Genomic DNA, 26,616 nt, shown 5'->3' with positions numbered 1-26,616 from the left:
TGATTCAAATTGACCACAATTCTAAGGCATCTATTTCAGACTAAAATGGAAATTTTATTTTAAATTTTCACAGATTACTATGATTTTTAGTATATGTCCCAGGTCCTGATTTTAATCTAGCTGCTGCGCGCATAGCTGGAAAGTATAACAGAACTATCACTCAAACTAGAAAGCAGCCAGTATCCATACTGGGTGGATTTTAACAGGTGTGATATTTCCAAACATCTCCCTTGTCTGGATGAATATGTCACAACCCCAACAAGAAATCATAACATACTTGACTTATGCTTCAGTAATATTCCTGGGGCAAACATCTCAAAACCACACCCACCTCTAGGTTTGTATGATCATAATGTCATTCTACTGCTGCCTAAATATAGGTCACAGTTAAAGACAGTGGAAACTATCACAAAAAATCAGTATCTGGATGAGGATGCTACAGACACATTAAAAGGCTGTTTGGAGATGACAAATGGGGATTTATTTTTTAATGACTGTGGAGAATATTTTAATATGCTTTCTGATGTTCTAACTGGTAACATTTAATTCTGTGAAGACATTTTCACTTCCACTAAACTGGTAACTATTTATCCAAATAACAAAAAGTGGATTAACAAAGATGTGAAAGCCTGCCAAAAAGAAAAAGGCTTTTCTACAAGGTGACAAAATCAGGGATGAGGGAGCTGCATATGGAATTCAGGAGGAAGGCCAGGTTATAAAACAAAGTATAAAGACGGTGTGGAGAAGAAATTAACCATCATGAAACGTAAAAGAAGCATGGACGGGCTTAAAAGTAATGATGGGGAGAGTATCCAAACATGCAGTGACTGACTCCTCAAACTCCGTCTCTCCAGCACAACAGCTAAACATCTTCATCCGTTTCCACAACAACAGCACACCAACAACCTGGACTCCTGTAACCCACAGCATTTGTTGCTGTGAATGTGAATTAATAAAAATGTTTTCAAGTGTGCTGGAGAATTTCTGTTTCTGTTATGGAACAGGGACATATTTCAAATTTGATACCCTTTTTCATTAAAATTTTTCATTAAAAAGGGAACAGAAAATACCCCCAAAAGCATGATGTCTGTATTTAAAAATTTCCATGTCCATTTATACAAAAGAGAATAAAAGCGCTGTAGCACAAATTTTTTTTCAAAATTCTTGGATAGATGTGGGCTTCAAAATTACTCATGGTTAGAAAAATATCATAATGTAATAAATGAGTGTAGTTCACTTCAGGTAGAAATTCTAGCTTTCCAAGTCAGAGCTCTTAAACAGTTACCACAAACAACAGAAGAAAACAGCAGTCTTTATTAAAATTGAAATGATTAAACACTTAGAAAGCTCATTTAAACTGAGGAGGTATCCAACCAGGAAAAACCTTCCAAGCACCCTGGACAGTTAATGCTTCCATCAATTTTCACCACTGCCACCGTACACTAAAAACTATTTGGCTTAAAAAAATAATACATTTTCAAACCATATGGCCTTCTTCAAGAGGCACTGCTAAAAGAACATGAAAAAATAGGGAATACATTAAACTGTCCTCCTTTCTAAGCTCAAAACCTCCCTCCTACACTCCCTCCCCAGACAGTTCAAACCTGCAGGCATGTGAAACCACCTCCCACCCCCCCCCAACCAGGGGGTTGTCAACTTCTGTGACACCAGTCCTAAATCACTGCAAATGACACAATAATTTGCTCTAATACAAATCCATTTACAGGTCACCCACATAATAAAAACACCAGAGTAAGGACTGATGTCCTTTCTCAAGTGAAATGGGACACCAAAATGTTGTTTTTTTAACTCAGGTGAAGCACTGTGGAACATGGGTAATGAATAGGTCACAATTTAACATAATGGGCTGAACATTAGACCCAAGCTGTTGACTCATTACACATCTGTTTGCCTACTACTCAATGATTACTAGTTGATTTCTCTACTTAAAAAGCTTATGTGATCACAGTAGTTTCTCTACCACCTTAAACAAACACGTTTCATGTGTTCATGGAGAAAAAGATCTAAAGTATGATGCAAACCTCTACAAAAAGATTCAAGCAGTGTCAATTTGTCAGTGTGCTAATCAGAAGCAGAAATTGTTGGTCGGTATGCCAACTATAGCAGATGGGAGATGATAAACTCATGCTGAGGAAATGACAGAGTTGTGCTGATGGAATTCCACAAAGACCAAGGACATCTATCACTGGATGTCGAAAGACCTAAACACAACAGAAGCTTGATGCCAAAGCAAGAATCTGTGCAGGGGTGGAGTGGGCAGGAGTTTATGGAACAGGGCAAGGAAGCAACTCATTGGAAAGGAAAAAGTCTTGAATTGTATTTCACTTTGGCTGGCCTTTGCATTGGTAATAAAAGAACCATGAACCAGCAGAAGAAACATGGAAAGCTTTTAAGAACCTGGCTTCCAGACACTTCTTTGCATTTGGATGGAAACTCAAAATACCAAGGAAAGTCCTTCAAGCCCTTCCGTACCTTCTGATGTGGTCTGATAGTTGGCAATGAAAATATCAAGTGTGACTAACATCAGTTGTTTTGTTTTTTGTCCTTTTTTAAGGGAGATTACAGGCATAACAACACAGAACCATATTTTGAAAAAATAACTATAATGTCACTGATTTGGGAAGAGAGAAGCAACTCTTAACCAATTTTTTGGAACGTTTGTGACATCTCTTTCAGATAAGTGTTGGGAGGAAACAGATAAAGCTTTCCATGTGGCATGTTCTTTTTTTGGCTCATTCCTTTGCCTGGCTGCCAGAGACCTCTGTTTAATGGAGTGGTGCATGGAGGACAAGGGGGAGTAACTGGTGGAGCTGAACACACATGAAGGAAAATGGTCTTCTCAAATGAGTGTGATGGCTGGGGGACAGAATGTGTACTAAACTGGGAGAGCAGCCAAGCCAAATAGCCCAAGGGGGCAAAGGGGAAGCTGTAGTTAGAAAAAGGGGAGTTCAAATAAAGTATATATATGGGGGGGACGAGACAAGGCGAGACAAATGCCATTACAGAGCAGAAATGAAAATTTGAGAAGCCAAGAGGGAAACTGGGAGTTGTAGGAGTGTTTCCTCAGAGGAGGGCTGCACAGGGATATGGAGCCACCTGTTTAATGATGCTTAACATGCAGCACAAAAACACCCCACCACATTCAACACATGAGTGCACTCTCCTTCATGTGAAAAACGTCCTTTATACACAGCGCACACAGTATCAGAGCTGCTGCCTTTCTCCTTTTTCTCAAATATACAGTAGACACACATTCAATGACCTCCTGGGTACTGCTTTTTTGTGCAACGGTATGTACTGCCAAGTCACACAGCTTGAGCAGCAGGGAGGTCCAGAAACCCAGAGGGAGAAAGTACGTGACAGAGAGCACACCATGTATGAAAATGTGTGTGTCAGGTTGAAGGGGCTGAAGTGGGGTTTTTTCACTGACACCCTTGAAAAAGTATGTGAGCCTGTATTACGGTACGCACATATTAAATCAGTGGAGGTGTCTTTTGACAATTTTGAATGAGTTTATTTTCTTAGAAGGGAACAGGAACTGAAGGACAGCACTCTGTGAAAGAGGGAATAACATTTGATGCCCATGTGTTCATTTGTCTGAGGTCACTCTAATCAGGTTTGTGGCCAAAGTAGCTGACTGTAAAATAAAGAATAGAACAACAAAGTCAGCCCTCTCTGTGAGGATTGAGACCATTTGTATGTACAAATGTATACAAACATTGCCTGGCTCCACATACTTAGCAAAAGAGGGGCAAAGGCATATGAGATTCATGCTGCATCGATTGCTCTCTCCAAACTCTGAAAGTGATTTTCTCACCGTATCTTGCAGGAAATGATTCATTAGGCTGCAGCCCAGTTGGGATCACTCTGACAGGGAATAAGAAACAGCTCCTCACCCCAGGCTGGTGTATTTGGAGTGAGCATTGAGACAAAGGGGATGATGGGAAGCAGCCTGTGAAGGCATTGACATGAGGTGGTGGTGGGGGTGGGGGTGGGGGTATTTGGCATGACAGGGAAAACACAGGCAGAAGGAAAGGAGGCACGGTTGAAGGAGGAAAAAGAAAAGTGAAGGAGGATGGGAGAGAAGGAGGGGATGAATGGGAAGCCTCTGTGGCTTTGAGTCAATGGTTCAACAACTCTTAGATAAACTTGTCTGTCCTGGAACACCACAAGACAGGGCAGCAAAAAAAAAGAATAATGCAGTTTACTAATCTTTCTGAGGTCATCTTGAACACATTTTCTCAGTTGCCCTTGTATCCTGTCTCACCACTGTGGCTCTTGGGAAAGAAATGCGAAGGCATTTCTTTTGAATCACAGCATGAGCTAAAATTAAATGAGAAAAGACTTTAGTGAGAAGCAGCCAGTGACTGAAGTGAGATAATAGCACTGATGACAAACTAATAACTTTTTTTCTTCTTTACTGGCTAGGACATTGCCAACTTGTCAAACTAAAAAAAGTACATACTGTGGCAATACTTTTTTTTTTTGTCATGGTATTGTTTTATTATACAACCCCTCAGTTCATCTGCCTCAAACAAAACATTTTAGCTCCTGTTTTTTCAATTCCTCTACTCTCTTTCTTCTTCCTGGGTCTGCAGAATCTGTTGCTTGCTATTGTAAGCATACAGAATCCACAGGGTCCAAAAAACCTGTTGCCCACATCGCTGTACCAAAAGCTCCAAAATATTCTGAGCCCATCACAGTTCTGTTGGTGGCATGAGAGGGACATACTCTATGTGGCTCTTGTGGTTGTAACATGATGGCTAATCAGTGAAATAGAAGATTGATTGTAGTTTGGCTTTGTTGCCATGGTGTGCTTGGAACAGATGGTCATGTTAAGGAATCAGTGGCCAACAGATTTCAGCACAAAAAAAACTGTGAAAATTACTTAAATATACATTTACACTTAAATCAGATATTGAACGTCCTGTGTTGTTATCTCTGACCACTGTAATCACCAACATCTGGGAGTGGAAGAAGCATCTGTGTGATTCTAAACAACTGTGCTTTCTAACATAATTACTGTCAAAGTTGGATGATACTTAATTCATTATTAATGTTCGTTCTCATTATTATATCACAAATTATATCACAAATTCAACTCAGTGGAGCATTTCAATAGCCAAAAGTGACTGGTAACTATCCAGGCAGCCATTATTCTGTGACCGCATCCAAAGATTTCCCTCTTCACTCATTAACTAATTCCTATTAAATGCATACTCAATACTTTACAAATAAAATGAGATACTAAGCTTAAGTTTCTCCCCATTCCTTTTCAGACATTTATGTGGTGTTTTTTTTATTTATTTTTACTATTCCCTATGTTTAAGATGTCTGAATGAAGTGTTTTTCATCATCATCATCATCATCATCATCATCAAATCAGCAGGAATTTGAGATTCAGAGTCTACATGTATCACCATTGTTCTGTTTAACTGTGTTTTTCAGCTATGTGCTCATTTCAGTGTTAGATTTTACATTACAGTTGGCTGTAGTTTTTCAGAATTTGAACTTTGAAGTAAAATGGCAAATGTTTCCCAGCATCCTAAAGTGATCCCACCATCACGAGTACTGGTTGAAGACAAGGAGGATCTGATGTATGGTCACTGCAATCTGGTTTAAACTAAACTAAGACAGCTGAAGATAAACCAGACTTTTTCTTGAAGTGTTGAGAGGTTTGATGGATGACAAAGACCAAATACAAAGAAGGGAAGAACAAAGATTAGATACAGAGGCCTGGAATATGTGCTAGCCTCATTACTCAACTTCCCACTCAGTTTAATAAAGTAAGAAACAGAAGAAAAAAACATGCAATCTGTCTCTGTGTAAGTGTGTGCGAGTGTGTGTGCATTTATTCATAGCAGTATGTGTGACCTCGTGCTACAGTTCAGTTAAAGCATGCAATAAAACAGCAAATTATGAATTAGTGAAGTGTCAATGACCTCTGGTAACACACCAACCACTCTATGCCTTTAAGTTCATCTATCATCTTGTAAAACTGTAACAGCCTGTGTGAATAAATGAATATGCTTCCAAGAATTTCCCATGGGTTACTCATGATAGCCTGTCGTAACATAGCTCAAAACCCAGAAAATGTGTTAAATGGTCAGATTCCGGATCTGTTTCTGCAAAGATTTAAACCCAAGTTGGTAATTTTCTTGTTTACTGTCACAACAATGCAATAAAATCCTACAGTCAGATGGTGATATATTGTTATTTTGCACTGAAACAGTGTGTTGCAATCATCCTGATCACATCTTCTTTCTGTTACTACTTTGCCTCATATATTTGAGATTGTTTTGACATTAATTTTGTACCTAATTTGTATTTGTCATCTACACATTCGATCCCTGTCTGGCTGACAATCTACTTTCTTGTGTGAAGGATGCAGGGAATGAAGCATAGCCAGGAAGCCCATAAAACATATGACATCGATCTGAATCAGCAGAGCCATGACATCATTGTCAACTGACTCTTATCATCGGTTGCATGGTAAGTGGAGACAGCAGTTATTCAGGTTTTCCTCTTTCACATGATTACACTGGAGATTGGTCGCTGTAAAATTAAATCTGCTTTCTTAGATTAATTTCCTACATTTATTTCCCATTGTGATGTTTAACAGCCAGTTGGGCTCTTCTTCTCAAGCATAGGCTGATTTATTAGCAGATAATCAGGTTGCATTAAAGGATCATATAAATGCTTACTTTGTAGCATGCAAACAGTAAAACTTCTTATAAACTTCTAATAAATTGCAAACATAAGTAACCATGGCAACTGATGCTAAGTAAATGCCATTGACTCTCAGTGGCTAAAGGAGAAGAAAACGTGACCACTGGTGGAATCAAGTTCTGATGCAGCTGCTTCCCAGAACATCTTCATAACACACATCACAATATGCTCTACATCTGCTTGGATGATACTTCATTGTAAACCAGAGAATTCCCTGTACAATAAAGGGTAACTGCCAAGCAGCTTGTTGCAAAAAATTGCACTATTTTTCTGTTTTTGTTATGCCTTAAACAAACTCAAGCTGTCCTTTCGTTCCCGCCAAGCCCACTGCTGTAAGACAAGTAACTTCTTGAACAGAGAGCAGCTGATAAACTGAGCAGATTACATTTGCAGGACTTGTTCACAAACAATGTAACACATAATAAAAAACACAATGATAGCCTTCGGCCAGATGAAAACTGTGATTTGACGCAGTGTTAGTGGTGTTACTTCATGTCATTTTACCAGTTTTGCTAAATAATCTCTGTTTCTTGACTTCTGATCCATTTTGTCCTTATGTGTTGGGACAAAATGGAATCAACAATGACATCAGTCAAGTCATCACATCACAACAGCTAGAACGGAAATATTAGATCACAAAATCATTGTTTTATATTGGATATTAAATATTAAAATAAATAGATCCGAATCATAAAAAAAACTATTTTAACCACTGACCAAAACATTACATTTATAGTTCTGTATTGAATAGAAGCTTAAAGTGCAGAATTAATATGTTTTGATAGTGTTTTAAGTTCAGAAAGTACAGCTCATCAATATGTAGAACTTTCTTTTTCAGAGGGTTACGTGTAAGTAAAAATTCAAATTTTCCCCTTAAGCAAATAAATGCAAGAAGCTGAGTCCAGCTATGGCAGCTATGAACTTATAACATGCAGGAGAAGCAGCTCTCAATACAGGTGAAACATACAATCCCTAGGCTGCATTTTAAAATAAAATAAATCCATTACAGATAAAGAGCAATTTAATAGCTAATGTGATACATGCTGAGCAAAAGAAGTGTGCTTTGACGAGTTCAGCAATATAAAAATCCTACAGCAGTGGATAGTTTCATATATATATATATATATATATATATATATAGCTATATATATATATATAAACTTCATAACAACCATCCAATGGAAGAGTACTCTGCAGGAGAGAAGTATAGCTTTATCCGAGTCTATCAAAGAGAAGGCTTCACGGCAGAGAATAAAGAAAGTTCACCACAAGGTCCAAATGCTTTACAAGTTTCAAGAATAGAAAATGGAGATTAAACTTTGACAACAAAAGTAGTTTTGTACCAGCATCCTTTGGACACATGAAAATAAAATATACCTCTTATATAATGTGAAAAAGAAAAATACTGCTTAATATCCAAAGCTGCAGCATTATCTGTAAAGTACAGAGTGAGCATGATGGCATGAATATGAATAGCTTTCAGTGGCACAGAGGCAGTGTTCAGGAAACAAGTACAGCCATTTGAATTCTGACATGTATAGGTTTATACTGATTCAGAAAAATGCAGCAGCTGATTGGACGTCGCTTCACAACAGACATAATATAAACAAAACATACTATGAAAGTTTCTGAAGAGATTGTAAAAGTGTACAAAAAGAATATTCTGCAGAGGTTGTCAGTCATCTGATCTGAATCTCTGCAGAAGCATTTTGGCAGCTGGAGAGAAAGTTAAAGGCACACACACACAGATGCTTTTGGTTTCCTTAGCAAAGGCAAAATTAAGCAAAAAACAATGATGAAGGAAGAAAGTCACAAAAGAAGAAACCTACCTTTAGTGATGGGTCAAAAGGTTCCAGACATCAAGCATTCATTGACTGCCGAAATTCTTCACAAAAGGACAATTTGTTTTAAGCTATAAAAACTTGCCCACAACATTAGATTCTCTGATATCAGAGGGCTGTAACTAAACCATTCTTCCAGTTTGGATGAGAAAATCCTCCCATTAAAGCTATCTGTATCTGCTATCATACTATCTGTATGTTTTTGTTTTTTCTTTCTTTAAAGGATTCTTGGACCCTAGTGGCCTTTATTCAACAGTAGCTTTAACAGGAAAGGGGGTCAGAGAGCAGAGAATGACATGCAGCAAAGGGTCTCAGGCCAGGATTTAAACCTGGGCTGGCTGGTCCAAGTAGCAGTAGCCTCTATATCTATACATGGGGTAGCTGCTCAACCAGTCAAGCTAAATACCGCTCCACTTTATCAGTATGTTTAATCTACATTTATTACATAACTGTAATTCGAATATTTTAAAGAAAATGTCAGTGCCTATGCAGCTCTAGACCCTGCTGTATTTCAAGATAAACATCAAAATTTCAGTTAAAAAATTAATTAAACTTCTGCTTGCTGTAAATAAAATAAGTTAGGCTGAAGATAGATGTGCTGTGGAAATGAGGCTGTATGTACAAAACGTTCACAATAAATCATCTTAAGGTAAATACTGCGTTGATGTGCAGGATTTTTCAATTTCATAGTTCATAGCAACTATTTTTTCTTTAATAACTCTCAAAGGCCTTTCATCTCAGATGGCTGTTCCTGGAACTTTGTGGATGGATTGAGATATTTCTCGGGTCAATATGATTCATTCTTTTAAAAAAAAGAAAATAACTCTTATAACCAAAGACAGTGTATCTAAGAAGCAGTTTCACTAAATATTAATTTATTCTGTGGTAAAATCCACAGAACACAGCACAGAAAAGAAGAGGAAATGCAGACAAGCAAACCAAGCTGTTACATCCCAGCCTTCCTGAAGTTTCATCCACTCCTCTGTTTATTTCATGTCATTTGTTTCCTGTTACTAATACTCCAATCAGTTCCATTTGTTGTAACCCATAGGGAATATTCACAATGCACAAAATCAAAGTCTAAACTGAGGTGAAGAGAGAAGGGATGCAGTGTGTAAGAAAATGTCATTCCAAATATCTGATGGTATTATTCTTAATCACAGAGAGAAAAATCTCCCCAAACAAATGTCCTTTCCAGTATGCAGAACCACTGAAACCACATCCTGGTGTTTTTCAATAAAATGCTAACCTGGTGACAGCTACAGTTACATGCCACTACAATGTGTTGTGTAATTCCTTAACCCAGCCCTATCATGTATCTTTGAGTGCAGTATGTCCAAGAAAGCACAGTAAAGTAAGGTGAAAAGAGAGCTGGATGAAAGGAGTACCTTGCTAAGATTGTTACATAGCATCTCTGTAGCAAAGGAGACATTTCATGTACGCATGGTGCTATTTGGAAAATAGCAAATGAAAATAATGTGTCTCCTTGCAGAACAGGTTGTGTGAAGCGCCTCAGTGGGGAACCAGACTGCACAGCCAGACAAACGTATAAATTCACAAAGATAAAAGTCTAAAAAATAAGAAACTACAGTGATTCATCACAATTAATCCCATATAAATGTATATGTTTTGTAACCTAATCCTAAATCTATCAGAAAGCTATCTGTTGCCTCTGTTCTCCCCCGGTTTAAATCACTAAGCATTGCATTGGAAAATCACTCCAACACACAATTATTAAATACACACACACACATCCTGCTGTATAGTTAATTCCTTCACTCTGCTCCCACTCAGTGATTTAAAGCGATTGCTTCAGCAGAGCAACCTCTGTGCAGGTCTTCACCCACGCAGATTCACAGCAAGTAAATCTGTCAAACACATTTATGATAGAAAAACTAATGTTGTGTTTGGGATGTCTGACATGCCAAGAATTAGACTTTACAAGACATAAAGTTTATTTTCAAAGATTTAACTTTGCTGTTTCAGATGACAGATTAAACAGGTTGCCAAAAACGGGATACAGAGTGGGTATTTTGTTGTTTTTCATTTTTTTTACTTTTTTCTTTTAACCTCCTAATATCCAAGTTTTGGTTTAGCTTGCAATAAATATTATAAACCAATAAACACAATTATAATATAAACAATATTAGATTTATATTGATATATATCATGATAAATAAACTTAAAACAAAAAGTAAAGAAATCTATGTTGGGGTGATTATTTTCCCTCTTTAATAATACCAACTAGTGCTGTGTTATACTTTGTTGGGAAGCCTGATCAGCCAATTTTACAACCAAGTATAACTTAGAGGATTTTACTTCTGTGGAATGAGTCACACAGCTAAACGAGTAGTGTGCCCCCTAAAAATATGCAAAAACTTGATGCAATATTCTCATATTGGTATTCACTCTAGTTTTTAGTTGCTTGGTGAATTGAATGATTGTACCCTCCCATAGTAAGAAGAAGGGGAAAAAAACTACATATTTTGGACTTTTTAATCTTAATTCATGTTACATTGTTAAGGACTTCTGTAGAGTTGAACTCAACCAACCATACAGCACACCCAAGCTGATTACACCTGTGTTAAGTTGGGTTGAAGTTTGGGGTCACAGCAGGTCATTCCTTCTGCTCCTTAATTCTGGAGGTACCCTGTGATCTGTGAACTCTGCGGGGAGAACGTTGTCTTCCTGGAGGATGGAGTTAGGTCCCAGATTCTGGAGATAGAGTGAATGTTCCTTCAATATATCTGTCCATCAGTTAGGTGCCAATCAGGTTCGAGTCATACATCTGACTGGGACTGACACAGACCTGGCAGCATTTGAAGCTGAATACAAGAATGAACAGCCTGGTTGTAAAAGTGACTAACCAGGCTATCCAACCATGTGTAATACAACACCAATTCATATTATTAAAGGGGGAAAGTATTCACCTAAACATTTTGCTTATTCGTGCTAATAGAATAAAAGCATATTTAAAACTTTCTGTTCTGACACCACCAGAGTCCAACCTTGTGTGCAACAGGTTCCAGTTACACGAAATTAAGTATTATGGTACACGCAACCAAAATGTAAAGTAATGTATATGGATGCCAAGTCATAGACAGTTCAAACACTTGTAAGGTAATTTCAGCTCTGTTTAAATAACATTTTTATTTATTTATTTACATAGATTCCAACACATTTAAGCCAGATAAACCACCATTGTGGTGCTTCCTATGTTGAGTGTGTATAATGTAATTTGTAAAGGAGGGAAAGTATGCAAGGAAGAATGGTTGGTGGCTGGTGATACTTATGATACTTACAATATTATATTTTTAGATTTGTAGAAAGTGTTTTGCAGTCTTAGTTTAACTGAGAGGCTGAAGGTAAAAGCTTCATCAGAAGATCAAATGCTTCCTGTGAACCCACCAGGGATGTGCTCCACTGTCACCACAGGTCACAGAAGAAAAGACCTCAGTCTCTAATAACCAGCAGCAGATGAGTCCAAGCAGGAAGACACTGCAGGAGCACAGGAAATGGCTCAGGTCAGAATATGTTTGGAGAGATCTTTCTTTTTGGCAAAAGGATGGTCTCTCTGGTTTGTCTTGGAGGTCTCAGCAACAACCCTGCTGTGTTGATGTGTTTTCTTTCCTTTTCTTTTTTCCAAATGAGGATGGCAGGGTAACAGAGACAGATAAAACATAAAAAAAAGAAACATTCCACAGAAAGATCTGTTTTTTTTTTTCACACAATAAATTATCCAGGTTCATCTGACACACTGTTAAATGTGGAAACAAATTTGTCAATCAACAGCAGGTAGTTTTCCAAAGAGGAAAGTATTGTGACAGTGTTTATGTATTTCATTTTGTACCACAGCTCTGGAGTGAATTATTGGCAGACATTTGTGAGGGTTGGTGACGATTGTGGAAAAAAAATATGGACAGCATCAGGCAGATGTGGAGCAGTGAGGGGTGGTGCTTTCAGTCTGTACCACATGCTGCACATGGAACCACGCTTAGTAAAGGCTAAGAAGAACACAGCCATTTAAAAGAAAGTAAGATAAAGATATGAATGTGACTTACTGCATGTTAGCAAACAGGTGGAAACACCCTTTACAGTTGTTTGGGAGAGCCTAATTAACACCCAAGCTACAATACAGCATGGCAGAGGTTATATGATGCTGTGCATTTGTTTACTACCTTTTCTGTTAGAAAACTTAAACTTAAATAAAGAAATGTTCAAATACAAAGAATATATTTTAAGCAAAATTTGTAGGAATTGTTTTTGCAGAATGACATGAAGTGTACATTTTAAAGGTGCAGTGTGTAACTAAGTCAAAGGTTAATGACAACAAAATGTATCTCATTTGAAAAATGTGTTTTTATTGGTTTCTAATCTTTGTACTAAAAGAACTGTTGTGTTTTTATTTTCTTAGAATAAGCCATTTTTATCAACTTGCTGTGGGCAGCTGCCATGTTTGTGCCACAATTTTTTACTATGGTGTCTCTGAAGGGACAAATAACTGTGAAGTTAGTAATGTTTATGTCTGGAATAATTTTGGCCACCAACGGCAACCACCCATTCGTATCTGTGCTTGGCATTTGAAGTTATTTCTATGTCCATCTTTACCAAAAGATGCCACAGTGCACCTTTAAACTGCCTAGGACTTAAGCTTATGAAATAGCGAAATCTGCCATTACAATGTTTCCTACAAACTAAAACAAAAGGACGCTTGAAGACATAACTGTGGAACTGTGTCAGAGTCAACCATCACAGGTGCAAGATGTTTCTGGATGCTGCTGCTTTCAAAGGTTTTGCTAGTGCATATTATTTTATTGTATGAATTAGTCTGAATACACTTTGCATTTATTCATGTGATCATTCTTACTCATTTTCAAGACTCTTTCAGTTTACTTTCAACCTTTGTTCTGTTTCCCACTAAACATACTTGTTCACAATGACAGCCACCTCATTTATATGTATACCCCCGGTTTCATTTGCCCTCTACTAACTACGTGTCTCCTTGTGACTAGCTTGTCCTGCTGTGTGAAAAATTGTGCTATGAAGAGTAACACAAACAAAACTTTGATGGAAAGCTTCTCAGTAATACTCACCAAACACCTCTGACCACTAACTTAAGTGGCTGTCCATTACAAGTTATGGGTTTAAGACTGGTCACAAATGCCATGACAGACCCATTCAAAATCATTCCCACTGGTTCACAGCTCACAGTGCCTGCATAATATGTGATAGAATCTCAGAAAAACATTTCATTTCTTGGAAAACTACTTTGGTAAGGATTACATCTTCATAATTGGTCACAGGAGAAGGTATTTCTAAATGAGCTCTGGTTTGCCTGGATTTGTGTCTGACTGCCTCTATGCATGAAATCTGCACGGTAACTTTTAACTTATCTTGCTTTTAATCATTTCAATTTAAATTTTTATTGTTGTTATTACTATTTGTGATTTTTTTGCTGTTTTTTGCTGCTTTTTACTACTTTTTAATGCTTTATTTGCACCATCTGTAATGCTTTTAATGTTTTATGTAAAGCATTTGAAATTGTTTTGTACATGAATGTGCTATACAAATAAACTTGCCTTGCCATCCTAATATTATGTAGTGATCAACCTTACACCTTTCCCACTGAGCAAGACATGCAAGGCCTAACTGAATGTCCATCTGGCTCTTCTTGCATCTATGGGACATTTTGTTCATATTACTGATTTTTATCAGCCTCCTTTGATCTATTTCTTTCATTTCCCTAAGATGACAGAATTATCCACAATTATTATTACTACTTTGAGGAGGAAATTTATAAATCTCTGGGCAGGAGAGAGTTGCAGAGAGGGTAGGTAATACATGCATGTATATATTGTAGCAAATGTCATAAGTAGACAGTCACTGCAGAGAGAATGACCAAATGTAATGGCTTAAAAATGTCTTATTTTCTCTTTTTGCCTAAAGCATGAGGCCTAAGTTAAAAAGGAAAATACATAATAAAACTGGCTGTCATAAACTTGGGTTGCTTAACAAAGCAGAATAAATTCTTTAGACAGCATATTTATTCATTTAAGCTGCAGGATATAGAATATTTTACTTGTTGAAATGAGGGAGTAGCAATACTCTGTTTAATTAATAATGATAAACTGCCATCATGAAAAAATACATTTCTTCTGGTGCACATTGACCAACATGTCATTAAACTCGTGGTGATATTGAGCAAGACTGGGCGATGAGGAGCAGACAGCACCGTTGACAGATGCTGGGAAAAGAGTTGTGATTGGTCCGCTGCAGTGGGTGTTTCCTCATTCCGCAAAGAGCTGACAGCAGCAGCGCAAGTTGCGGACGTCGGTCGCGTCTCTTAGGATACCTCTTCAGACATTCCCGGGGGAGAAAAGGACCGACGCCAGGAAGCAGGGATGCCTTACATGCTCATCAGTACGCAGATCCGACTGGTGTGTATTTTGCATCAATAAATGACTCGTGTAGTATGCTTTGAGGGAGGGCGCCCGCGAGTTGCACATTGTTTATTTATTTGGCGGCGCAACACAGAGCATAATAATAATCAATCAAACTTGGATGTTGGAAATCATAGTTATGTAAAGGCCTGTTAAATTCTGAATACGTAAGGTTAAAAATGGAGCCAGCAAGGTACTTTTTCATCCCCCCTCCCTTTTTTTTTTTTTTTTTTTTTTTTTTGCCCTCTGCCCTTAATCAAACCCACATGTTGCCCGGTTCTCAGCCTCTCTCAGTGCGCATGTCCAGTTTGTTCTCTACACGACTCTAGCAGCCTAATTCTATAGTCTCTGAGAATTGGATAATCTATTTATAGCCCATCCAGAGATTATGATCCGCACATGCCGGCGGGCAGCAGGTGTAGCCTGTGATCTGCAGGCAGGGCTGTAGTGTCTATTGTTTTAGTTAAGCTAATTGTTTCCTTAACAAATCTAAAGCAAACTGCCAAAATGCATTTAATCTACTTCACTGTTGCATTTCAGGAAAGTGGCCCAACAAATGTGGGGGATGAATTTTCTGATCCAACTGTTATGAATTACCTGGGAGCAAGAAAAATCACTGTGCTGGGAAACAATTTGTGAGTACTGAAGATGGGAGCCGGCAGTCATTGTAGTTTGGGTAAACTTGGCAAAGTTGTAAAATTTGGAAATTGCCTTGAATTAAAAAGAAGTAAATTATCATGATTTAATTAGTTTTGTTAGACTACTTCCACGACATTTCACAACAGTGAAGAATGAGCTGTAATACTGCTGTTACACACATGCAGAACCAGTCAGGTGTGGCATAAATATGCACTCACAGGGTCATACTTCCCAGCTAAGGTTGTTGACATTTTTTATTTTTTTAACATTATATTTGGCAGTTGTACATATTGATTACAGAGCTGAGATCAAGTCACGTGGATGGGAGAGGGGGAATCCCGTGATGGAGGAAGGCTTCTGCTTTGCAGGTTTAGAATAAACAAGGTGATGGAATACAGATCAGAGAAATGTTGTCATTGGCAATCTGATTCAAATGCTGCTGGGAAATGAACCAAGGTGTGGAAGGAAGTGAACGAGCACCAGAACAATTTGCAGCATTATAGTTTCCAAGCAAAGTTTACTCAAAGATAGAGAAACCCAACATCTGTGGAAAGCAGAATTATTTTGTTTATGCTTGTATTTTAGCTCTGAATACCATGTGGAAGACCCACCTCGCCTGGTGCTGGACAAGCTGGAGAAGATCGGCTTCCGTGTGTTGACAATGACGGGTGTGGGACAAACACTGGTGTGGTGTCTCCACAAAGAAACGGAGTGACTGATCATGAACCAGCTGTATAAAAAAATCTTTGTCTTTTTTTAACAGATGACTGGATTGTGCTGGAAAACATTTTTTTTCTTCTTTTTGACTTTACCTGCACTTCTTGTGTCATGTTTACAACCACAGATTCAGTTCTTTGACAGTGAAAGTCTTGTATAGTTTGAATTATCCCTTATACAAGGTTTCAGATTACCTCAAATAGGTAATATGACAATGATATCAAGATAATAAAACAACTTTCCAGAGATTTTATAAGATCTCTTTTTCAGTATTGTTTGCAGAGTACCACCTTTTATCAATGTTAGGTTTGTACTTACAGCATCATGTAAAGATGCTTTATATCGTGTATGCTTAAGTAATGTAAAGATGTAAAGAACATTGTGTTGTTAAAAGATTAAAATGGCAAGCCAAGTGGAATATCAATTCAGTTGACACTCAAATATAGGACTTGACATACATAAGTTTTCTACTAACATGGCTGTTTGCAGCTCCATGGCACTTTACAAGGATGCTGCCTGTTTCAAGATAAGACACAAGCATCTCAGACAGACGGAGAGCAGGAGTCTGTCTTTGAGAGCCAAAAAACGCTGGGTGGTTTCATTACAGCCTCAGATCTGCCAGCACATGTCTGAGGCCAGCCCAGATCACTAACCCACAACCCAGAAACCCTGCCAACCAGCTCACAGCCAAACTCTTACCAGACCTGCTGCCTCACACATGACTTAGCTTCTACCTCCGCACTACAGATCAAATGGAGCTGATGCTTCCCAGTTCTGTGACCACAGATATCCAGATACTGTTTGCATACACCAACCCCACTGCTTCAACATCTGAAATAAAGAATCTGATACTCTGCTGTGACTGATGTGACAACAGGCTCATCCTCCCATGCTGGTTCGCATGCAGCAAAAGCCACTGTGGGCTTGGGGCTGGGTTGGTGATGAATGTGTTTCCTGTAATTGTGTTTCCTCTGTTGTCATTTGCACAATGTTTGTGTGTTTCTGGGCTTTTCTTTTTTACATTACTGGGATATTGGAAAAGGATATGCATAAACAAAACCATGTGATGAGGGGATTTTGCAGGAGGAGAGGAGCAGATGTCTCCCACCACACCACTCTGTTCCGCTCCACAGCTGGACATTGTGTAACAGAATCATGGAGAGGCAGTGCAGGAGTGGCAGGGGGATGAATGACTAGATTGGATGTTGCAAAGCTTCCATGTGACTCCTAAATAAAACAATGACAGGAGAAAGTGCAGCCACACTGGCCTGTAAATACAGACATGCCATTTAACATAGTGATGGGAAAAACAGAGAAATAATGTTCCATAGGCAGAAGACCTCATTATGAAACCCACAAAAGTCTGGCACTGTAAGTTTGGACTTAATGTGGGTCAAAACACGGTAGCATGTCACTTCACAGAGCATAAATAAGCAATGTAGAGTTTGCAGAATCTTCCAGACATCTGTTACATAAGATTATTGGGAAATGAATTTGAATAACAAAGCAAAATGTGCTGAGGTCAATATCATGGGACAAAACACATATTTCAAAACATGTTCTTCAATTTAAACTGGTCTGTGTCTTGTGACACAGTCCAACAAAACCAAGGGTGGAGTGAAAAATGGAGGAATGAGAAAATGGAGGTTAAAAAGTACATGCATTTCTGCAAAAATCTTGCCTTCAACCTCTCTAATAGCTAACATTTGGACAAGAGGCTCATGTGCAACTTGGTAAAACACAGACAGTAATGTGCATGTGTCTCCAAAATTATGGAATTCTGATATATCTATTTCTTATGCAAACAAAAAAAATAGATTTTGCTCAGCATTAAATGAGAATATTAATAAAAGGTGTTTGTGAGTTTAGTGTCAAAGAAAGATTCAGTTTTATAAAGGGTTAAAGTATGTGCTGGACTATTTTTGTACTTTAACTTTAAAATGATAAAAAGAAATCACAATGACTTCTTCCTATCACTGTACAGTGATACACAGTCATTTGAATTTATAGTCTAGTTGTTGATTAGAGTAAAATGTCTTTCTCAGTGAACAGCTAATGTTGATGTCTTCTTGTGTTTCCAGACGTTTATTTAACAATCTTCCCATCAAAAGAAAATTACAACCCGAAATCAGTTTAAGTTGTGATAGAATGGAAAATGCAATTGTTAATATACTGCAAGACATCCAAAAACAGCTGTTTCCAGAGCAATTTAATTCTAATAAGGTTGTTTTAAGAAAACAAAGGCATCCATTAGCCAGAGTCTTGGAACAAAGATAGAAACAGAATCCCCAGTTAGTCAACAAATGTGTAAGAAAGTTATGTGAACTATGTGAGAACAAAGTTTCTTAAAAAGAAAATTTGGGAGGGATTTGAATATTTCAGTGTGTAAAGACCAAGGAAGAAAAAAGTATAAGTTGGACAACCAGGATTTAGATCTCTCAGATGACACTGGTGTCAGAAGCATTCTAGAAACTAAAACAGAAATATAAAATAAATGGTTGGCAGATTACATGCTAATATTCAAGCAACACTTCTAACATAGAACAAAAGTTTCGAAGCGCAGTGAACAGCACCATATAGCCTTTAAATTGTGCAGTTAACAGGGCCTCCTGAGCCCACAGTAGAGCCTTAGATATATTATAAACAAAGCCCAGGGATCAATCATTTTAACTGCCAGAACTATAATGGAGGGTCTCTAGAGTAGTTCAGTTTTCATCACACAGGCCCACAGAGATTCCATAAAAATTTACCTAGTGTTCCCATTACAGCCTGATTACCGGTTAAACATGGGGCAGAAATGATTTCCAAGTAGTCACATCACAGAGTTAGTGGTTTGGATTATTTGCTCATTTCACAGCTTCTGAATGAGTATAAAGGCAAAAGAAAGAAATGATTGGTCGTTACAACTTGTTTGGTTAGATTATAAAGGCAAAGACTTGTCACATTTAGCAAGGTAATGGGCTAATGATGAAAAGTACATATCATACTGTTTTAATTAGATGAAATGTTGCACAGCCAGTCTCCTCTGGCTCTTAAAACAAAAGCTGGATGCTTTACATGATGAAATGCCCTCTAATGCTTAAAATGGAATAATAAGGAAAATGTATAACACATTAATTAAAACACATAATTTCTTTTATTAAAATGTTTTATTTTTCCAGACAACACATTATATAAAAAAAAACAGTAACAAAACATGTAAGAGACTTTATTAAACTAAAGCCTGAACATGTTTCTCTTTGAGTCACATGATGCTGCTCAGCTGGATCTTCTGGTGCTACGACATGGCAGCTTCCTCTTCATCCTCTTTCTGCATTTGTTCTATGAGTCTCTGACGCTCAGCAGCCTGCCTCATCCTCATCATCACTACACTCTCGTAGTCGCGCTCATTTGTCAGGGAGCCCTGAAGAAAAAAGAAGCACACAATGACTTTGGATGCAGGCATTTATAAGGATGTAACTTTAATTTCACCAGTAATAAAGACCAAGCACACACTGTTACAGACATGGTTTTCCATGGTAATGGTAATCCCAGCGTGACACACCACAAAGACTCTTTAGGAACATAAAGGACCACAAGTGTCCAACAGGTTGATGCCCTCTGATCCCTACAGCTCCACGTAAGAAGGCTCATCTACAGAAAGTGGCAAACCAAGCCTAATCCAATGAGGTTCCACTTCTTGCATGGCAACATCCTATCTGCAGCTAACATCCTAGTATGAGGGCATACATTGTACACACACATGCACTCACAACCAACAATAAGTGAAAGGATGGCCATGTGTCCACACTGAATGCACTCCACAGGAGGGTTATATCAAGTAAGTTCTATAAGCCAAGAAAGTGTCTTTTTAACAAGACAGTGAGCAGCAGGAGAGACAGAGTGTGTGAATTAAGGACTGGGAGAAAGTGAATGAGAACAATAAAATACATAAATAAGTAAATAAAAAGGTTGGTTTTTGTCAATGCACTCATGGAGCTGAGGCATCTGGAAAACATCACAGGGACTCCACTATCTGTTCTGAGAGAAATAGGGTAAAGCGTTGGAGCAGAATAGCGAGGGTCTGCGAAGGGAAGTTGCCCCCACTCCAGCCTTGGATTGAGGAAACCTGCTATTATCATTCCAATAATGTGAGCTCAAGCCCTTGTCTGGCACGCAACTATGAAATATCATGCAAACACCATTAGGTAAATAAAGAATTCTTGCATCTTCAAATTAAATAAAACACAAGTAAGCATACAAGCAACAGAGGAATTACCGCCACCCCCACCCCCACCCCACACACACAGCAAACCTGTCATGCCCTCTACTGGTCACTATGCTAAAGTACACTTAAACTAAAACTTACTAAAACTTAGAGTTAGAAGTTGTCAAGCCCAGGGAGCCCCTTCTCCAGACCTCAAGGCCTGCTGTCCTGCAAACTTTCAACGTTTTCCTGCTTCAGCACACCTGACTTAAACTGATGGCTTGATAGCAGACTTGTGCAGAGCTTGTCAGAGATCCATTTAATTTGAATCAGGTGTGTTGCACCTGGAAAACATCTATTACCTGCATGACAGTGGACCTTGAGGACCAGAGCTGGGGATAACTGGTCTAACCCTTTTCTCTAAATGGTGAGCTCATAAGCAGATTGTAAAGAGGAATTCTGAATATTAACAGGTGGGCAGCGTGATGAATCTCTTCTTGAGATGAGGGATGTTTCCTTGCCTGGGGAGTTAACTTACAACATGCATGTTTAGCCAGTGCATCACTCTGTAACTCAACACTCTGTGTGTGCATATTCATGTGTGTGTCTGTGAGTTTCGTGCTGCAGTGCTGGGGCCCAGGGTAAGTAGAAAACCACAGAACACAAACAACAGGCCCCTCCACAAAGCCCAAACAGAAAGGCCATCACAGATATATAATAGTCATAAAATACACACACACACACACACACGCAAGCAAACATATATCCAAACAAGCTGGGGATTATCTATGTGACATTAGCACATGGCTAGACTTCCAAACAGCACACCCTAGTCTGACCTCAGGTTGGTTATGACATCATGAATACCACCAGCTCCGTGAGTCAGACACACACGGCATAACACAAACTTACAAATACACACTCTGATGCAAGTTCCTACACGCAGCAGGAAGCTTCTCAGAATGCAGGTGGCCACTGTGTTTCCCCAGCACAAGTTGTCAGATGAGATTCCCGTTACACCATGCCTCTTAGTGTGTGAGCACGAGTGAGTGATGAAGTCAGAGGGCGTGTGTGTGTGTGTTAAAGACAATAGTTTTGGACATGACAAAGATGAGACTGAGTCTACAACTATAAAGAAACATTTCTAATATTCCAGCCACGCTCATAGTTGAACAGTCTGACAGGTTACCAATTACTTTTTGATTGATGGATTACTTATTAACACCATCAAATATCTCTAAGTAGGTGGTAACTGTGCCAAGAAATGACTGGGCAGACTCCAAAGAGAAGAACTGTCTTTTTCCTAACAATCCTGCTTTGGTTCAGGCTAACAATTCTGCCTCAAATGCACTGTGGTGAACTTAATCAAGAGACTATTTGTCTTCAGTGTGTGTGGTGGCATACTGTGTGTTTCTGTGTCACTGATCTCTGCAGCGTGTGATTTATGAGAGGCAAACAGTTGTTTAGAGATCATTTTTGTGCAAGTGAGTGAATGAGAGAGGGGTGCCCAAGCCCTCAAACTAACTCAAACAAACTGGCAAATGGGTACTGCTCATGCAACACTGGAGCAAAGGTGAAATTCTTGTGGAGATGAAACTTAGGAAGAGGATTAATCATCATTCATTACAAGGTTCTGCAGACATGCTGTAAAACCCCAAAGGGTTGTTCTATTATACTGTTTTTGTTGGGGGAGAGCAAACACTTCACATAGATTATGACCCAAATCTACTTCCTGTACTTAACCCTTTTTGCACAGCTGTCAAGCAATCATCTGGTCTGTGTCTGAGACTCCAAAACAACATTATTCAATGACAACAACCATTAACAGTGTGAAGAAATGAAAAAAACCATTAGGTCATATCATTAACGCAAAGTTTATTATTATTATTTCAAAGCAAGGTTGCAACTGAATGAGAAACTGTATGTTACAGTGTTTAACTAATTAAATTCAAGTGTTAACAGCACCATACAACTTGGATAAAAACAGACATAAACTGCAAACACTAGTACAAGAATGAAAACTGTTCTCAAGAATTTGTGGATGGGAGCCCACAGTAAGTTCAAATGTTAAGGTTTGTGGGGGGACTGATGTGCAAAGTTAGCAGATATGTGTATATGTGCTTGTGCAAGCATGTGGTTGTAGGTGGTCATAGTATTCAACATAATAGATTTCTCTTGGGTGGAGATGGAGATTGGAATCTGTAAAATTAAAAGAAATAAACACTGAAAAGAGAAATGGCAGCAAAGACCTGAACTCCTGGTGCCCTGGCAGTTCTCGTTATGATGGATGGGCCTAAGGGTCTCTGCAAAGGGAAATTTAAGGGTTTGGCCTCTCTAATATCCAACAATATATTTTTCTAAAAGCAAAATTCCAACTTTCACATACTAGCCTTCCTGGAAAATCCCTCTGATTGCAACAGAATTCTTAATAAAATAAAAGAGGCCAAAGATACAGTCTGAACCTTTAAGATGTTGGGAAAAAAATAAAGAGCTACGGATGAGATAGAGTGAAGAACAAAATCAATGTTTCATGAACAAGAAATTTCTGTTTGTACATCAATGCTATAATATAACTTTGTCCCTTCTCTGGGGTACCTACATGTGTAGAACAGGGGTAGGCAAGTTCAGTCCTTGAGAGCCACAGTCCTGCACGTTTTAGCCACATATCTTGTTGAGGAATCCAATACTGAGCCAATTACCATTTCAAATCCTGTCATTCTGAAGTTAAGGATGGAATAAACAAATAGTTCAGATATTGCAAACTTAATGTCTCATTGTTAAACCATGAAACATTCCAACAAGAAAGATGTGAAAAATCAAGAAAATACATAGCCTTGAATAATAATGGCACAGTATCCCTCTCCATATTATGGGAGTGGTATTTAAGGGTAAACAGTAATCAGGGAAATGATCATTGCCCTATCATCCAGAATGAAAAAAAAGAGGCTTACTCGACAAAATGAATTTGAGAGGGTAATAAAGAGAGGCAGAACACCAAAAATCTGAAGGCCAAGAAATACTGAACTCCCTAAAAGAAAAGAGACACAAATTGAATGATCTGTTATCTTACAAAGCAGAGGGAGCTCTTTTGCCTAGTTCAGTGTACTGAACTAGGCAAAAGATCAAGTCATCTGCTAGCCTCTGTAAAAACTGCCCTTAAAACAGAATGTCAAAATAGTGGCCAGATGTTAACCTAACCACAAGATATTGCAGAGGACTTTGCAACCTATATTAGAGAGCAACACAAAGAAGAAATCAAACCTCATGATCGAACTTAGACATTGAGAAGGCATTCGATTGGGTAAACTGGACTTTCCTGCCAAGTACCATCAGCTATATGGGCTACAATGATGGGTTTGTTGAGTGGATTAAAATACTGTATAAGTCAGAGTAAGGGTAAATGGACACTGTACAAAAATTCTCCCCCTTGGACATGGTACCCGCCAGAGGGATGCTTTATCGCTACTCCTATTTATACTTAGCATAGAACCACTAGCTGAACTAATGAAAGCCAACCCACATATACAAGCAATAACTGATGATGGAAACAATCAGCATAAACTAACATTCTTTGCAGATGATATTCAGATGCTGTTAGAAAACCCTACTACCTCTATACCAGCCCTCTTATATTCCCTGAATGATTATGGTGAAGTATAGCAGTACAAAGTAAACACAAACAAATCCAAGGCTATAGTTGTACACTGGCCCTCTCTGTTAGATCATATAGTCTCTCTTAGGAAACCAAAACAGGGATTTAAATACCTTGAGGTTTTCCTCACACAAAAACTTAGTCAACTACTCTCCTCAAATCATGAATCAAGAAATTAAAAGAGACATTGGTATATGGGTCATCCTGCCACTGTCACTAACTAAGGAAGGATAGAGACGGCGAGAATGAATATGCTTCCTAGAATGCTCTTTCTGTTCCAATGTCTTCCAATTCATATATATATATATATATATATATGTATGTATGTATGTATATCCAACAACACTCCACTGTTTGTTTGTTTATTTGTTTTTTTTCCCCCTGATTTATGTGACCCAGTTCTGTATGAAACAAGCATTGCATTAATATATGTCAGAAAATATGTACTAATATCTAATGTGTTTTCGCATACATTTGTACGGTGGCCAGGAAATGAAAAACAACATTACATCGAGTAAAACACTTCAATTTTAACGTTACATATTTACATCGTTGAAATATTTACAAAACAAAAGTACAATGCTGAAACACTTTTACCAAGGACTAAAACACTTTATATTTCAGAAAAAAAATGTACAAAACGTGAAACACTTTTACAATCTATGATGCAAACTTGCAAACTTATATGTGCAACTAAAAATATTTTTACAGTGACGCAAAACACTTTTACAAGTTCACTGAAGCACTTTTACAAGTTCAGGAAATCCAATTACAAAGATATGGCCTGGCCGGTGTTATACCAAAATCTTTCTCTGCATGCACGTCTTAAAAGACGAGCAAAGTTCTGAAAACACTTTTATTGAAGTCTGGGTTCATTATAATGCAGGTATAGTAAAGTCACACATTCTAATAGCTATCAGAAATGGTGACCTCTGTAATCTTGGCTATGTGAGGGTCACATTATGTTAGAAGAGTCCAGACTTAAGGGGTGACATAGGTCACTATAGCTGAACTGTCATACACATGTTAAGTGAATGATTGGCAGAGCTTAATTTAAAAAGCATACAGATTAATTGATAGTTTTTATTAGAATACTGAACATAGTGAAATGTTTTGGTGTTTGTTTGCAGAGGGGGACTGGCCATCCTCCCTGTGTAAAAGAGAACTTTAATTAGTATTAGCAGATTTTAACAAACACCATTTTTTATACTTATTACTACTTTATTCTGTTTCTAAAGTGTGTAAAATGTGATGTTCAGCAAAGTAATGGCAGCACTAACCTCTTGTTGTCTTCTTGGCAAGACAGGGGAGGTAAAAGAGGCATTTAGGCCCAAGCAAACCATGCTAATGAGGAGGGGAGGGAAGTAGTTGAGATGAATGAAATGTGTATTTGAATTATACTGCAAAATTAGTTATTGAATTATTTATAGATATGTATATATGTACATATTTATTCCTTATGTTCTGTTTTGCAGGTTGTTGTTTTATGTATTTTTGAGCTTTTATATTCTAGCGCTACCTCATTGGCTTTGTCATTTAAACAGTTCAGAAAAAAACAACCTTATTTGACAGTGAGGTAAACCAATTAAATAGATCATTTTCACTTAAATTGATTTGGGATTAAATGCACCGCCAAGCAAGGGGCATGCAGATTGTGATCTACTTTAGGTAATGATCTAACCCTTCAAACCTCCTTCAGCCCAAAGTCCTCAGCCTCTTTTTAAAAGTAGGTTGGTATAATATGTTATTAACATTGCTGTTTTACATCTTCATAGCATTATCCATTACCATTTATTACCTCATCAAACACTTTTGGTGTTACCCATACTAGCCAACTCCTTACCACATGACCTAATGGTGTTGATTACAAGCTCTTAGCTTTGTCATGTATTGATGAGTCTCCACTTAGTGTTTTGACATCAAAATCCAGGTGTTACATTACTGAATACGTCACACAACTGTCGGCTCCCCTTTTTTTTTTCATTTTTTTAAACAGTGGCAAGTTTCTGTTGGCGCTCTGTCAAAAAGCCTGCTGAGTCATAACCTCAGAGACCGTGGCAACAACAGACTGATGACGAATTTCTTGCAAGAACCGATAAAAGGACAGCTACTACAGACAAAGCATCAAATGATGCAACTTTAATTTCCTATTTAGTTTTATGATTTTTTTTCATAATCTGGGTATTAATTATGGATATAGTACAAATTAAAATTTATTAAAATCCTATGCACCATGGTAGCCATCATCCAACGTTTATTCTTCATTTAAAAGATTCAAACAATGCATGCAGTAAATCTAGTTTAAGAGCTAGCTGTGTAAGGACCTTAATACAGAGGAAGCTGGAAACACACAACAAAGGAGCAGATGTATTATCCACTCAGTTTGGACTT

At 38.0% G+C, this 26,616-nt stretch overlaps 2 protein-coding genes and 1 long non-coding RNA gene across 3 annotated transcripts in view; 2 read left to right on the top strand and 1 right to left on the bottom strand.

Moving 5' to 3' along the window:
* Nucleotides 1–3,161: 3,161 nt before the first annotated feature.
* On the top strand, nucleotides 3,162–12,261 carry LOC121630654. The gene is made up of 3 exons (XR_006008569.1): nucleotides 3,162–3,463; nucleotides 6,406–6,513; nucleotides 12,027–12,261. It is a non-coding gene; the product is annotated as an uncharacterized LOC121630654 (long non-coding RNA).
* A 2,603-nt stretch (nucleotides 12,262–14,864) lies between these two features.
* Nucleotides 14,865–16,799, top strand: gchfr (GTP cyclohydrolase I feedback regulator). The gene is made up of 3 exons (XM_041971589.1): nucleotides 14,865–15,028; nucleotides 15,572–15,666; nucleotides 16,256–16,799. The coding sequence occupies exons 1-3, from the start codon at nucleotides 14,993–14,995 to the stop codon at nucleotides 16,383–16,385; spliced, it is 261 nt and encodes an 86-aa protein (XP_041827523.1). The 5' UTR covers nucleotides 14,865–14,992; the 3' UTR covers nucleotides 16,386–16,799.
* Nucleotides 16,800–17,114: 315 nt separating this feature from the next.
* The window catches only part of dnajc17 (DnaJ (Hsp40) homolog, subfamily C, member 17), a 32,936-nt gene continuing 23,434 nt past the window's right edge, over nucleotides 17,115–26,616 (bottom strand). Inside the window, exon 11 of the mRNA XM_041971584.1 lies at nucleotides 17,115–19,790. Coding sequence (XP_041827518.1) covers nucleotides 19,665–19,790 — 126 coding nt within the window. The 3' untranslated portion in view covers nucleotides 17,115–19,664. The remainder of the gene's footprint in view (nucleotides 19,791–26,616) is intronic.

This window comes from Melanotaenia boesemani, chromosome 20 (genome assembly GCF_017639745.1).
Source record: "Melanotaenia boesemani isolate fMelBoe1 chromosome 20, fMelBoe1.pri, whole genome shotgun sequence".
NCBI lineage: Eukaryota > Metazoa > Chordata > Actinopteri > Atheriniformes > Melanotaeniidae > Melanotaenia > Melanotaenia boesemani.
This window is presented reverse-complemented; position numbering and strand designations above follow the sequence as displayed.